This window comes from Semicossyphus pulcher, unplaced genomic scaffold (assembly GCF_022749685.1).
Source record: "Semicossyphus pulcher isolate SPU_LCO1_2020_fin unplaced genomic scaffold, fSemPul1.0.p SCAF_9, whole genome shotgun sequence".
NCBI classification, from domain to species: domain Eukaryota; kingdom Metazoa; phylum Chordata; class Actinopteri; order Labriformes; family Labridae; genus Semicossyphus; species Semicossyphus pulcher.
Genome location: NW_027211770.1, coordinates 6,910,433 through 6,926,825, shown reverse-complemented (window position 1 = coordinate 6,926,825; position 16,393 = coordinate 6,910,433). Strand labels below are relative to the sequence as shown.

The window sequence follows — 16,393 nt, the reverse complement described above, 5'->3', positions numbered from 1 at the left end:
GGGTCCCAATTCTCAGAATTGGATCCACTGCTTTAAACTAAAAACACAATTCTGGCATTAAAATACAACGATGTATTTTGAATATACCCTAATGTCTATACATGCAGATGCTATAGGTTATAGCTATATACAAGGCTGGTTGTTTCTGAAGAATGGGGATCAGGGGGGAAAAAAACTCTGTGTTTGCATGTGAGGGGAGAGTATAGCAGACTATATGAGTGAGTATGATTGTGTGAAATGTGGGGAGAAAGAGTGACGCACAGAATGAGCAAGTGTGAGAAACAGAGAAAGAGAGAGAGAGAGGAAGAAAGATATACAGACAGAGAGAGAGACCCTCGCTCCATAAAGACGTGAGCAGAATGCTGCCGAATGCAGCCAGAGAGGTGATATATAGTTTAGTCAGTAGCAGCGGGTCACGACAAAGCCTTTAACAGTAATGTCCTGGGAGTCGCCTCGCCCAGGGGACCCGCGCTCCATTTTACAGCCAAGCGACTGAGACTGAGACGCTGTGGCATGACAGCTGGAGCAGTAAAGCTGGCCTCTAGTACCATCCATAACATGAAGGAGGCGTAGACGCTGCTGATACCACCACAAAACACCAGGCCCGAGGCCACACCGACAGCTGGCGAGTTAAGAGGGATGAAGAAAAAGGGGGCTTGGGAAATAGTAGGAAGTGGCATCCGAGACAAAGGAGAGCGAGAAGAAAAAAGGGAGAGGAGATATATTTGCAGATTTACTCAGGCGCTGAAAGAAAGGGTAGGAGCAAAAAATGATTTACATCAAAGGAGGGACTAAAAAAACAAATAGAGGAAAGAGGGAAGGGGGAGGAGAGACGAGGTGCAGCTCAAAGGTGCCAGGTGCAGAATTTTAATGTACAAATTCTTTCAACCAGTCTTTTTTAGTCCTAAAATATAAAATTAATCTAGATTGATTTGATTGTTAAATAATTGTTTTATCAATTTAGAAAAGCTTAATTACAAATCACCAGCTCTCTTTATTAGGTTTTGGACTTTACGTAGGACCAAACAACTGATTTAAAAAACATCACCTTGGGTTTTATTTAAAGCCCACGTAATGTCATGCTGAACTGATATGGACACATTGTGCTTTCACATGCAGCTCCTTCAGGTTACATTTGGAAATGCTCAGGAGTGCAGTGCGTGTGTGAAAGGGGCTTCAAGTGAACAGCGTTTCAGGTTGTGTGCTACCAAGTTAGATTTGTATTGTTTACAGCAGAAAGAGAAGCTACTCGACTGCACAAAACAGGAGGAGGGTACTCTACATTCAAAACATACAGAGCGAAGGATATCAGATTTTGTGACAACAGCGCACATTGAAGGCAGAAAAAGGTTGATGGGAAAATCACTTCTAACAAAGCTGTCTTCCTCAGAGAAGACAAAGACAAGGTGTTTTTAAGTGTGTTAACAAGCTTTCAGTAAAATAAAGCACAGGGCTGATAAGGGAAATGAGGTCAGAAATATGAGAAGAAATAAAACGCATTTCTTGTCATGGTTGTGATGATCGACTGGGGATATATTCAGCCAATATTATCAAAGTAAAAATCACAGGGCTTGAGAGAGTTAGTGAACACATTGCAGAAGTGTTGGTCGAGACAAACTGTGTCCCTTCAAAAATCTTCAAGGTATAACATTTATTGTGGTGGTATTACAGGTGTGCAGTATGGCTGGGCAGGAAGACACTTACTTTACTTCTAAGACAAGAGCCAAAATCCCAGCAGCGATCGGAGCAGCGCTGGATGTTCCTGGAAAGTGTTTGACACAGCCGTCACCGATGTTGGTCACAGTGACCTGGAAAGAGAACAAAGGTACAGCTATGTAGATGTGAAATAAGTGTATTAAGTGAAAAGATGAGTGCATGTGAGCTGTTCTTTCCAACTTCTACTCTGAGATGGATTTCTGTGGGAGGTTTTTGGAAAAGAATGCAGCTTTGCAGCAAATCAGGCCAGCCGAGTTCCCACACTGAAGCAGCTCCTGCATCAGAAGCAGTTTTTTCTGTTATTGGGACACGTGCACACAGTTTTTCAGTGATGATAATTAAAACTAACTTGTGTGCGGCCTGACCACCTCCTAATTTGAGTGGGAAAAGGGCAGGCATCCCAGCAGACAAAGGTGATATCACACTGATAAAATTGGCTGTTCTGTTTCTGTAGCCCTGGAGTTTGTTCCCAGCTTTTCGCTGCTACCTCCGCCATCAACACCTCAGCTTCCTCCTCTCCCTTTCTCAGTCACTACAGCTACGCTTTACCTCCAATTAACACTCGTTTGCTTCTGTGTGTCTGCGTGTCTGTGTGTCTGTGTGTGTGTGTGTGTGCATGCCCAGCAGTCACCTAGGTCATTTGGCAGGCCTCTATAAATATCACACCAGTGGCTGCTCTTTAACAGGCTTCTCACGGCTCACAGGAGCCAAAGAGCAGGGCTTCACACACACACACACACACACACACACACACACACACACGCACACAAAGACCTCATTAATGATAAACACAGTTGTTAGACGTGTTAGGTAGTACACACACACTAACCAGAGGTAGAGAGCCTCCCACGCTGGCCCCTGTCAGAGTGACGGCCATCAGACCGGGGCAGGGCTCACCGAAGTAGGTGGGCTTCCCCATTTGAGAGACAGCGCCGATGGCAATAGTGTAGATGGAGTTAACATAACCATCCGCACCGCAGTGGTCATGCATCGTTCCACCATTACCTGCCGCCCACACAAAGATGCTACCCTTCCCACCTCTGCCCTGAAAATAAAAACACAGACGCCAGAGTGAAAAGTGGATTGCATAATGAATGTTTCCATCTAGCGGTCAGCTGAGCATTTTATACATCATGAATGAAACATATATCAAAATGTATGTACTTATGAAGAAATAGGTTGGAAGAAATTACAATCAAGAACAATTAAAATAATTAATTTTATGTTAATTTCAGCATCATATAGATGTTTAGTGTGGGAGCACCACTTATTGATATTTTTAGTGAATTCACTATCAATAACAACATTTTAAATACATCAAAACTGAAGTTTGGACTGAACAGAGCGACAAACACTTTTTGGTAGAGCTCTTAACAAGCTTAAGAGATATTTTGTAGATTAACCATAACTGTTAATTGCTGCTGTTGGTGTAAAACTTGCTGATATAAAGAGAAGCTGTTTAGCTCTTGTCCAAACCTTCCTGCCACACTTTCCCTCCTTTCCACATGTATTTATATAAGGCAATAAGTGAACCATCGTTCTATCCTGGAACACTTAGAAGGGATAGTTATTTAAGATAACTATTTAGGATAAATAAGTGTATACTTAAATACATCCACATATTCCCCACACTCCACAATTTGTCCTCCTAATCTCAGCTCCACTGACAGACGGCAGTGTGGACTTGAATAAAATCCTTGCCTTGTGGGTTCCTAGCCAAAGGGCTTTCTCTGTCAGGCGGTGCGGCCCGTCCATCTCGGCCCCGTCGTCCCGCGGGCCCCAACTGCAGACGTAGATGTCGATGAAGTGGATGTTGAAGGTCAGAGAGGTGGCCTCCATGGCATCAGTGACAGGGCCGGCCAACAGGCGGATACCTGGACCGATCGAAAAGGACACAGAGATCAGAGTTGGGATGGAGGCTTGGGGAATAATTAAACACAGTAATGTATATACCATAAGAGCATTTTGTTTCAGGTGTTGCTTACAGACACAGGGGTTCTGCTTTTCATGTTGTAGACAGAAATGTGATGTCCCAGCTACTAAAAGTTCAAATAAAAAAGGATCTGTATGCAATATTTGAGGCACATCAAAAACACTTACATCATCTGGCCTATAGTGGAGTCTGTTCCTGGTGTCTCTTTCTCCGCCTTGTCTCGTTTCTCATGTGTCTGTCTTTGAGTGTCATTCTTGCCTGTTTTATCTGCTTCTTCTTGTTTCCTCAATTATCTGTTTCTGTGTCTGCTTCTGCCATACATCTGTTTTCTGACGCTGTATGAATTCCATCACTGTCTGCCTCTCTATCTGTGCTTTTGCTTCATTTTTATATCTCTGCATGTGTTCCATTACTGGTTGTTAAAATGAAAATGTCAGAGGTAAGCTTAAACTGAGTAAATGTAACAGGAATGTACAGAAATGTGTCGGCAATAGCCTGGCCTCTATCAGCTGTATCAGCTCTTTAGTTTTTTGTCATTAGTGTAAACTGGTTTTTGTTAAGCAAATGTTGGCTCAAAAGAAATCTTTCTAGTCTAAAACACAGTGAATAATCAGTTGCCAAGGGCTGTTTAAATACCATCTAATATCCACCCCTAGCGACACATTTACATTATTACATGACAAAAAAGTATATTCTCTATTTGCTAAACTTGAGGAGCTGAAATATCTAATGATATAATTAAAGGAAGTTAAATTATCAATTATTGTAACATTATCTTCGTCTTCAGTCCTAAAATACTTTGTGAGGGTGAAACTATACCCACTGTATGTGAAATGACTCCAGCCATGGCAGCTCAGGTTGCATTGTTATATTTTGACATCAGTGGACAAAGAGTAGAGCAACAGTGACAGAAAGCTGAGGAAGTATTTTCTTGACCCTCAGGGAGCCCAGAGGGTGTCCCTCTAACTTAGGATGCTATCAAAGTAAAGAACTGCAACCAAAACAACATCCTTATATGCAGCATACACATACCACACCGGTGGAATTCTGGATGACTCTACCTTATGTAACATTTTGTCAGTCCACTATTAAAGGACTGTAGCAACTAGAGGCAGAGGCTCAGAATGCAGAAGCAGCTTTTACCGGAAAGCAAACCCACTTGGCACAACAACAGAGACTTAACAGCTAGAAGCAAAAAGTGTGAGACTTGTGCTCCAGTTACCTGATAACTCCAACAGAGTAACAACAATGTAGTGAAACTGCAGAGACCATGAACCATTTTCCCTCAACCTGATGGCAACTTAAGTGCACATTATTGTGTTGATTTTGGTGCCCCCTGTGGACAAAGTAGTACCATGTCTTTGCTTATTTTGTCCTGTACACGCTTAAGTGGTGGTTTTCACAAAAAATCTTTTTCTTGCTTTCTTTAACAGTCATATGTGTCACTCACTTCAAATTTTTGCCCTGGAAAATGTAAATAAAGGCAGCGTGCAGTTAATCACTTCGTCTGACACCTACCCCCCACCAGGGGTTTCAGGCGTTAAAAATAACTATATAGACTATATAGGAATGATCAATCATGTCACTGATGGTCTGGTGTGGTTTTGTAGATCATATAGAGTCATCAGAATTAATTTCAGTCTGTTTCATAACCAGAAGAAATCCCCTGTTATGATATGATGAAACAGTTGTCCATCTACACCAATCTGTTTTGGGGTCTAGATTGTATCCAGATTGATTTCAGAACATATCGAAGGCAAAAAACAAAAAAAAAGAAGAAAATCGGAGAGGGTAGGAAAAGTGATTCCTATCGGATTTTGACACACATTCTTCAGTTTGGACGTTCTGGCAGCCTAATTCAGATACACTTGTCATTCTATAGATCTGATATGAGAACCAGATCGGATTTGTACTAATGTAAGACCCAATTCCTCTTTATAAATATAAACACAGACAATACCAAAAAAAAAGGTACATTTTGCTTTCTTTGATATCATACATTTTCTTACATTCCTTATTCCATACCAGTAGTCATGAATGAAAGATGAATAATGAATAAAAAGGACTCATCTGGCTTAATTTGTCTTCCTTCTCTTGAATCCCATTCACTTAATGTTTACTGTCAAAACAAGATCAAATCTAACAGGACAAAATAAATTCACTGAGACGTTCAAAGTATCCTCTTTGTCAGACAATAAGCACGGGTTGCAACAGCTCTCAGCAGTTCAACATGCATCTTTCATTTGGGTCTTGCCCCAGACTCTGTTTATGAGTCGGGACAAAATAGACTCAGCAAGGTCAAATTAAGACTAAGTGTGGATAGACATTCCTGCTCTTGCCTCACTAACATTTTTTTGGTTTTGTCAATTCTTCAAGAGGATCTCATCAGCCTCTGACAAATGAGGGAGGTTCAAGAGTTAAAGATCACAGAGCAGAGTTCAAATGTCAAAGTTGAACCCAGGGAATTTGTGCTCCATGTTTTATGCTACCAACACATGCAATTGGTTTGGAGGCATCCAGATCGAGGCTGTGGAAATGTTCTTACTGAAACACATCATGTACTACTCATTAACCTGTCTTTATAGCACTCTAAGTGTATCCTATAAAAATCTTTAATTTAACAACACAAAAAAATCTTATGTATAAGGTTCATTCATCCTTCGCCAATGTTACAGCCAACACTAAAAAAGCCATTACTGAAGCTCCCACTAAAAAATGAGCTGTTAAATAGGGTCAGCACGGCTCAATGGCAACCAGTCACTGTGCAGTCTGCTGCATTCACACAAACTCAAACGCTCATATACACACAAAATTCACAATATCTGTATGTGCACATATGAATGAATCCATTTTAAAAGAAATATCGTTCATCACTTAAAACCAAAACTCAATCCTAAAGTATTAAAAACAGATTTATAACATAATATCAGTGCAGCTGATGAGGCTATTTTCAGTAGAGATTTGATTCCACATATGAGTCTAAACTGACTGGGTGAGGCTGCAGCAGACTAGGAGACGACCAGGACTGCAGACAAAATGAAACAACAAACCTTTTCTATCACTTTCTGCCAAATTTTACAATGCTTATGGTTTTAACCACCAAGCCATAAAATATGTTTTTTCATAAAAAATAAAAAATCTGAATTAGCCCTTTGAGTTAGTTTAATTTGGCAGGTAATACAAAGTTGTATCAAACACTTAACTTGAAATATCACATTGCTGCAAAGGACATGCATGGACATTTTGGGTTGTTTTTTTCTGACAAGGAACTGCTGCAGAATTAAGGCCCAAAACTGCTAGTTTGAATTGTTATTTTTTTATTAAAGGCATTTTGGTTAAGTGATCCTAATGTAAAGTTAAATAAGGATGGGTTCAAGTCATCTATTTTCAGATTGTTAAGATATTCAAAGGTGACAAGTGATTGCATTGATGCAGTAAGCCACACTGTGCCTCAACATTATCACTTCTTTGTTATTGCTAAAGAAAATGTTCATCTAAAGCATTTGAGTGTAGTTGCTTCATAGCAAAGTGGAAATGGAAATAAGTGACTTTGCAGTATTTTTTTGCATTCTAACACAATAGCGACTACTTTAGAAGAAATTATTAGTGGCCTACTAAAAGTGTTTTTGAAAATGCCATGTCACAGTCTTGGCCACTGCAATACACCCACAATGCACTGCCTCCCACTGTCTCGATGAGGGTGCTTTGTTTTCCTCACCTCCGATCCTGGCATTGAAGGCGATGCCCACACCGCAGTAGGAGTTGTTGGCCTCCATGGCAACTTCTCCTGCACACCGGGTACCGTGACTGAAACAGAGGGGGAGCAGGATGTTAGCCACATACTGAGACTGAATACGCAGAGATGTGACTCTTCTGTTTTTGGCCGATCATGCCCCAAATTAAGCCTGAACAGAAAATTACAAAAAGTACATCCTGATCTCAAGGCTGCTGCAGACAAACACTGAGTTACTAGAAACTGCCCCTCATGCCAAGGAAAGTGTTCTGCTGCTGATTTGCTCTGAAAACATTGTGATATTTATTAGTTGAAAACCTGAATGTAACTGTCTGTATTGCCAGCATTTTTAACATTTAACATTTTTGGATTTGGATTTCATTTGAGATATTGCAATGAGTTCAATATCCCTCAGTGGACTTATAGACCAACTGATTTTCCTCTTATTTACTGTTGCTGAGACTGTTAAGCTTTTCATTGTCACATAGCACAATTACTTAACAGTTGCAGATTTACCACTGCTAACTATAACTGGTGGAACAATTAAGGTCTGAATTTCAGATAGAGTTGCACATAGGCTTGCATATTATTTTATATCCTTTTACCTATTGTAAAGCTAGTTCGGTCATTAAGCTGCTGTTATCTCAATTAGTTCACTGAATAATGCTGAGTCTGGCTGAGATTTAGTATTTAGCTGACTCATTTTAAAAAAGAAAACCTTGTAAAAGGTGGTGCTCCATGTTTATTGTGAAACCTTTCCAACACAAGCGGAAAAAAAAAAAAAAAATTAATGATCCATGTCAATAAGACATCGGACTAAATATGAAATTATTCTATATATTATTATAATGTAATTGCTCTTGTATTGTAGTGTGCAGTGATCTAGTTAAACTTTACTTTTTCTTTTTTCAGTCCACCATTACACTGTTTGGCTACAGCTTACAGTAAACAACCAAGACAGAGGTTATTTTGATGTTTTATTGTTTTTATTGTCAAATAATGTGTTTCATATTTAATGCTAAGAGAAAAAATACTTTTTTGTATGGGAACTAACCATGGTGTTTGGTGAATGTGAAGCTGAGTTGGGTAACATTGGCTAACATAAAGAGCAGGATATACTACAAAGTGGATGTGCTATCATGAAAAGGGCTTTTTTTAAATGATAAGCTTTAACCCAATGAGTTAATCAGTTAGCCAGTTAAAGGCTGTTTGGCCTAGCTTTGAACTTGGCTACTCCTATAAGAAATGGTCTACATGTTACTTTACAGGAGATAGATAACATTAATTAGGACTGACTGATAAATTGTGATGTGACCAAGTGTGATGAAAGTGTCTATTATAGCCTTGTCATTTATCCATCCATCCATCCATCCATCCATCCATCCATCCATCCTCTATACCGCTTATCCTGTTTAGGGTCGCGAGGGGCTGGAGCCTATTCCAGCTATCACTGGGTGAGAGGCGGGGGAAAACCCTAGACAGATCGCCAGTCAATCACAGGGTCCTAGTCATTAATGTATAATAGTAATAATAATAAAAAGTATGATTGTTAATTGCATTTAAAAACACATAAAAACATTGCATTAATCTAGTATAATTACCTGTATTTTTAATATTGCAATACATATCGCAGAACAATTATTAGATGTTATTGCAATGTTAGTTTTTTTAATATTGTGCAGCCCTAACACTAATTAATATATTTTCATCACCTTTTATTTGGTTTCAGGCTTATCAAATTGAGAGCTAAGAAAACAGACGTTACCTGTTCTCCTCATTCCTGATAGGCATGGGATCATGAGACAGACCGTGTGAAGCACACAGGTCAAAACTGGCGAGGGCCTCCTGTAAACCAGACAGAAAACAAATGGAGCACAGATGAAACTCTCTTATCAAAACATCAAAGTGACAAGATGGGAAATAAAGGAATCCCAAGAAAAACTCTTCATACTCATACTTGAATTAGTCTGTCAACATATTTTCTGACTGACGGCAATCACTGTCACTGAGGAGATGCATGTGACTGTGTCTGTGACTGTGTGAGTGTCTGTGTGTGTGGTTTATGCCTGCCTCATAAAAGTGAACATGTTGGAATGACTTGTTTGCCAGTTTATATAGGCATAACGGGAGGAGGATGTCTTGGCAGCAAGCGGTACAAGAGCAATTATGTATCTCTCTCCCTCTCTCTCCAGCCAGGCTTATCCATGCCAGACAATCTGCTCCGACAAAGTACAAGTTGGCCTGCTTGCTTCAAACTGCCTATAGGATTATATATGACAAGGCAGGAGCAAACAACACTGCCACTCCACATATGCTTTATGGCTAGCCCGTGTAACACCAAGCCTAACAGAATTACAGCTTTATCACTATATGAAAGTTTTATTGTCTCAGGTTTTAAGTAATAGAGATGTTGGGCAATTTAAGAGAAAGTCAATACAATTTCAGTCCAATCAAAATCTTACTATGTTTGTGTAACCAAACAGCACTGATGGAAACTGTAATCTCATAAAAAAGACAGCTAATTCAGAGGCTACATTGTATACCCATCCCTCAATCTGTTGTCCATGAGATGACTGCAATGATAAGATTTCCAGCCCAGCTTAAATAAGATTTGTCCAAAGATAAAATGTAAAGTCTGCTTACAAAGTTTTTCTTCAGGTCCTTGTTTGTGTGATCTATACCTGAAAATGGAAAAAAGAAAATGTTATTAATAAGTCGATGCCTGAGACGGAGAAATGTATAAAATGTAATGTTTTGGTGTGATGAAATGAGACCATGCCTAAGTGCACTTATTGTTTCATTATTTTCATGGGAGCCGAGTAGGAGCTATTTCAAGTCATTTGAGCTTGCAGTGTGGTAGACAGGTCATTAAAACTTCTGAGTTTTTGAGTGCCCTACTAATTGGTGTAATTAATTTGCCAAAATGTACCAGCAAAGTCTATTTTTTAAAGCAACTTTTGTCAAGATCAAGGATTAGCTGTATGAGGTTTTGCACATGATTGATGGATGAGTGAGTGAGGAATAAGCACAGAATAAATCTCTACTCCCCCAAATCTCAATGTATCCATCCAGCCATTTTTCATTGCTTTTTCCTTCCTTCACTCTATACCTTTTCCTGCATCTTTTTTTATTATCCACCCTTTCCACATCAGTTGCCTTTCTTTCACTTACCCCCTCCCATTCCTCCCCCTCTCCTCTCCTCACCCCAACCCCCACCACCACCACCTCCTCCGCCTCCTCCATCTCTGCTGCATCAGGGCTCCTGTGGTCTCAGCGAGAGACAAACGAATGAGGGCCCCAGGAGGGCCGCGCCTGCTCCGCCACACATCACTCACTCTCTCTCAATCATGCACACACACGGGACCTGCCAGCCTTTGTCCCATGCACGCAGTGCCTCTGGGTTGTCATGGAAACCTGCAGGCGGTTTTGCCGTTAAGGCCTGATTGTGTTGAGCTCAGGCGGGATGGAGCCCTGGGTGGGTGAAGCCTCATTGGAGCCTGCCATGTCATGCCATGCTGTGCCATGCCATGCCAGGTCAACCTACTATGTGCTCTACATAACCACTGATGCTTTATTCTCACCTTGTCGAACACTTACTCACCACGACGTACTTCTTACTATGCTGTTGGGTTGGTTTTGTTTCGTACTTTACACGCGTATTATTCCAAATTCTGTTGTTTCTCTTTTGAACACCAAATTCCCAATTCACTGCTGCAGCTGTTGTCACTGATAACTCAATTGTTGATCTAGAAAGGGCATTGACAGTCATGTGCTATGACAAATTGTCATGAGTCACTTTTTTTTCACCTGCCAGCAAGTGAACATGATTTTTAGGACTTACAAAACAAAGGTAACAAGGCGCCGTACAGTGCTAACACTTAACTGGAAATGAAAATATTAAAACATTAAGAACACAGTGCACAATTTAAAATGAGAACTTGCTTACAAAGAGATTCGTTTTTTAAAAGCTTCTTTAAACTGTCAACTGACTCTGGGCTCTGCAAAACAGCCAACCCACAAACACGGCCAAATGTGTTTCCTAGATGCAACCTGGAAGTGCAACCAAGACGTTCAATTTCATGAAAATTAGAAATGCACACATTTTGTATTCTCTTTGTGATTGACCGATAAGATGATAAGATTCTTCCACCTCAACTTACAAATGTCAAACTGAGAAGGTGCCACTGAGATGCACCTCAGAGTTATGATATTTTGTCAAACTGCTGCATTTTGTGTTTGTGTTGACTGTAGATTGGTAACAAAAGGGTAGAAAGAGTAGCACCTGTTGATACTGGGCCTTAGCAACTAACACAGTTAAGTTTTTATAGATTTTTAGTTTCTTTTTGTCACGGGAGAAAGAAAAAGAGCTCTCGGGCCAACTGTCCTACTTGCCTGAGCCAAGTTGGATTTCCTTGCTGAACACAAGGCCAAGTAAGGATGCTGAATAGGTTTTCTGTACTCTATTTAAAGTTTGAAATGTGTTGGGTGAATAGTCTTCACTATTGGCCAGCATGATGTCTTTATATGGAAATAATGTGATCAATTGAAGAGTTATAAAATGTCATATCTTTTCCTTTTTACATCACTAACATCATCAGTGAAATCAAGAGAATCATTCATATCTTCATATTTCTTTTTCTTCAACATTTTCTCTTTCTTTTACAGGTCAGTTTCATTATGTTTCTTGTGATTTATTCATTAGCAACCACTTGTCATTGAAACACCCAGCTCGCTTAGCACATAATACATCATTTCTTCAAACAGTGGATCTCTTTGGATATCTTTGGGAGTTATCGTCGGGTGGGAACAAAGCTAACCCAAACCCCCCCTTAGACTTAGTGTGGGTCGCTGTTAGCATCACTGTGTGACACCAGTCATAATGATCGAAGGTTGTTTGTTGTAAACCACGTCGGAATAGGCAAGCGAAGGTAAGGCAGACTGTTTACATGGAGAATGTCATACTAATTAGCACCTTAAAGCACAGTTCAAAGTACAGTTCAAAGTTTATAAGGAAGCATAGACCATGAAACCATACTTACAGTTAAGCAGTTAGGATGATTGGTGATATGCTGAACACAATCCTCTCAGTTTTGACTATATTCAAAACCAAGTGATTATAGACAATAATTTTCTGATACAGTTTATCAACAAGATTTCAGGGCCGTCTTTTTCTTATTATTTTTCTCATGTCTAAAAAAATGATTAATTGTAGCATAAATAGCCTGAAGAAAAGGGTCTAAGTTCTGATCCTTGTGGTACTCCACCGTTTGTGTTTACCTGCTTTAAAGTTAGATTGCCTTTGGAAGTAGAAACATCTCATGGTACAAAAAGAAACTCCACCAGGAAAGGATAGCACTCAAGAACCAAACGTAGTACTCCAACAAGATGTATTATTAGAGCAATTAATGCAAAAATACCAGCAATTAAAAAATGGCCAAAGTCAGTTTTCATTCAAAGGTTATTTGGGACCAAATTTCTGATAGGAATTTGTAACAGTTAAATTGATAAATTAGATGGTAAACAATTGTTCTCAAATATATTTCCTATAAAGTGTCCAGTTTATCTGGTACTAGACTACCTATGGAGGATGTCAGTGGTTTAGCATCCGCACGCCTCTCTGTAGAACACAGATGTGTATTTGGATCAGGATTGACACGTGCGCAGCATGAGCACATGTATGCTCAGAGCCCCTGTGTCACAAGGGTCAATTTGAGCATCAAAATACTGCACTTTCAAGTACTTATAAGGATGATATGAGTGGAAAAAAGCATTCAGTCAGGTGCATTCAGTCAGGTAGCACCATACTGCCATAAATACAGCCATAAACACACTCCAACACAGTCCAAGGTCCTCTGAGTGTGAAAGTAGAAAGCCACGTCCCACAGTTAGATGAAACACTGTAGGTGGTGGAGCCAATGCAAAACCTTCCATGAATACAAATGCTTTGAACCTGACTGACCCAGTCTAGATTGTGGTTGTGCAGGTGTGTGTGTGTGTGAGCGGGTTTGCTTCTATGCATGTGTGTCAGCATTCAGCGGCAGCAGCTGCACTCTATCTCCTTGCTCCGGCAGCATTCACGCTGGTCCTCAGGGTCAAACACACACACAAATCAGACACAGAGATGTGTCGGAGGCCATTTTGAGCCGACGGTGAGTCGTGCCTGAGCTGCTGCTGAGAAAATGAGCCGACATCACTTCAGAGGAGCCCTGGTTACACCTGGGGCCCCCCGGTTGGCTCTCGTCGCTTAGCTCTTCTCTGCAGGAGTTACTGTACAAAAAAATAGCAAAAGTCAACAGGCTGCCTCTGCCGCTGACAGGTGGAGGAACTGGGCGAAGGCACAAAAAACTGCTACCAATGTTTCTGTAATGAAGCTGTACATGGCTGATAATTTTCGTTTGCAAGTGTGAAAAAGAAAAGGTGTGTATGTGCGTGTGTGATTGAGCTGCAGAGAGACAGGGGTGTGTATCACCACCCGTTGAGGGTGAGACTTCCTGGCCCTACACCTCCGTCTCATTAATCAGCTCGGTATTTAAGAAGGGCTGGAGTGGACACTTGCCTGTAATTAGCTGGCTTTGTCAAGGATGTGTGTGTATGTGTCTGTCTGTGTGTGTGTGTGTGCGTGCGTGCGTGTGTGTGTGTGTGTGTGTGTGTGTGTGTGCGTGCGTGCGTGTGTGTGGGTTTAAAAAGTGAATGGCAAAGAGAGAGATCTTGGGGAGAAGATAGTTTGATGAGTGATACAGGGTTGAGGGTTTGAGTTGGAAGGATGTAGAGGGAGCGTGGGTGATGGAAAGCCTGGCACAGGGAGGAAAGAAGAAGAGGACAGGAGTGAAAAGACAGAAAAGACAAGTTGGAGGATGAAGAGAGAGGGAGAAAAGGACAGTTTGGAGTAGTGGGGGAGGTGAGAAAAAAAAAGATGAAATGAGAAATGAAAGGAGGCAGATAAGAGGAGACTGAAGGGAAATGACAGCGAGGAAAATATGCAAGGAGAGACAGGGACAGAACAGAGGGGAGGTGGGGATGGAAAAGAGGTTGACTTCTAAAGTGGGACATTAGTATTCAAAAGGCACGCATTCACTGCCCCCTCACCACACCCCGCTGCCCTGTCTGCCCAGCGGCCAGCTCTCCTCCTGCGGTGGACCCAGACACGGAGCTGGAGGTGGCAGAGGAAATGTGTGTGTGTGTCGGGACTTAAGTTTGTCGCAGGTCTGAGACGCTTCCTTCAATGGAGATTTTCACTTTAGAGATTTATCTTTATTTTTACATGACGTGTGGGTTTAAGCTGCTTTCAGTAACAATGTTTCTGTTATTGCTAATCAAAGTTTCACATGCAAGTCAAACATTTTCAGTTAGTGGGCTTGATTTGAAATTTTCTTGTTACTTAACACAAGTGCAAATCTGTAAAGACCCACACGCCTACAAACAGAGATAGTGATCCAGGAGTGTACACGTACAGTAGAGCCACAGGAAGGAAGTGAAAGAAGACTGTAAGACTAACTATTCTGGCACCAGTGCAGCACATTACTGAATCATATCTTTAGCAATACAGGAGAGCCAGAGTGGCAAAAAAGCAACATGGCACCTTTAGAAGTCATCCGGCCTAAATTAGTACAAATTAGAGCTCATTCATTTATGATGTAAGCAAAGAGTTAGTGTTTCTCATTTCAAAAGATAAAAACAAAACATAAAGTGTGTCTAAAAATTCAAAGTTGTGTCCACCCAGGGCCGAAGGCAGGATTTCAATCACTGATGTCGTCAGTGTTACCCCTGTTTCCATTGATTATTGATGGTTGTTGGCACGGGACAAGGGTAGTTTTAAAGAACACCTTGTAAGTTGTTTACACATTAACACAGACAATAAGAACAACCTGTCAGTAATGCACCAACCGTACTCAATGATTACTGTAGTACAGTACTTTTTACTACTTTATAATTAGTTCTGTAAAAAGAACCTTGAGCATTGAACGTGTGTTTGTCAGGATGTATACAGTCTTTTGGGGGATAAATTGTTTCTATTATTTTTATTTTTGTTTTTTCATCTTTGAGTACAAGTAGACTGTGTCCCAATCCAGGGACTGCAGCCTTCGAAGGCCGTATTTGAGGGCCGATTGCGTCACAGAATAGCGTTGAAGGCTCTTCAGATGCGGCCGACAAATGCGTCCTCCTTTTTTCACGAAGGATCCATTGGGTGCATCCTTCGCGGCCCAACGTATCCAGAGATTCACCGCGTGCCGGTTCAAACGTTTTAAATGTAAACGTTTTTGGTTTCAACTCAGTTGAATAGCTAGCATTACACATGTTTAAACAAACAAAATTGCCCTTGAAAAAAATTATATTTAAAACAATAGGTTAACTTACTTGATAGCTAGTTAGCCCACTAGCTACCTGTTGCTAGGCGACAGGAGCAGCGTTTGGAGACGCAAGGGTAAGGGCGGGAACAGCTGGTGATGCAAACAGGAAATCCTCCGTAGACCAGACCGTCTCATTTCAGTTCAGCTTTAACAGTCTACGCAGGCTATGAACGACTGTACACCGCCTCCACTGAAGGCTGCAGCTCCTGGATTGGGACACAGCTTTAGTGTTTTACACTGAGCAGTGTCATATTGCTTTTTTAAATAATAGTGTGTCTCATTTGAACATAAATGACCATTTTGAGGAGATATAACATTGTTTTGAACGCAAAGTTTCATTTTGCAGGAGGCTTGTGGAGTTTAGCTTTTTTTGGATTGTGTGCAGAGTTCTTAGAGTGAGAGGTTTACTCTCCGAAATCATGTGTAAACAACTGAGAAAACAGTTAATTCCTCATAGCTCACTGCTGCAGCCAGTATGAGTCCTTTTTCTTCTTCTATTCCCAACTCCTCCTCCGGTCTCCTCCACTGCTTTGCTCTCATTTGACTAATTATATTCACAGAGAACGCTGTTGACAAATTCATTTTGAAATCCATTAGTCCCGTGGCGTTGTTTAAACAATGTGCACGTTAATGTCCATTGCTTTAATACCCCTGATTCACATT

At 40.8% G+C, this 16,393-nt stretch overlaps 1 protein-coding gene across 1 annotated transcript in view; it reads right to left on the bottom strand.

The window, feature by feature from the left end:
- Nucleotides 1-16,393, bottom strand: part of LOC138584682 (proprotein convertase subtilisin/kexin type 4-like) — a 165,541-nt gene that overhangs the window by 69,902 nt on the left and 79,246 nt on the right. Inside the window, exons 7-12 of the mRNA XM_069656978.1 lie at nucleotides 10,026-10,063; nucleotides 9,148-9,227; nucleotides 7,368-7,456; nucleotides 3,418-3,590; nucleotides 2,546-2,761; nucleotides 1,705-1,808 (exon numbers count right to left, since the gene is read on the bottom strand). Coding sequence (XP_069513079.1) covers nucleotides 1,705-1,808; nucleotides 2,546-2,761; nucleotides 3,418-3,590; nucleotides 7,368-7,456; nucleotides 9,148-9,227; nucleotides 10,026-10,063 — 700 coding nt within the window. The remainder of the gene's footprint in view (nucleotides 1-1,704; nucleotides 1,809-2,545; nucleotides 2,762-3,417; nucleotides 3,591-7,367; nucleotides 7,457-9,147; nucleotides 9,228-10,025; nucleotides 10,064-16,393) is intronic.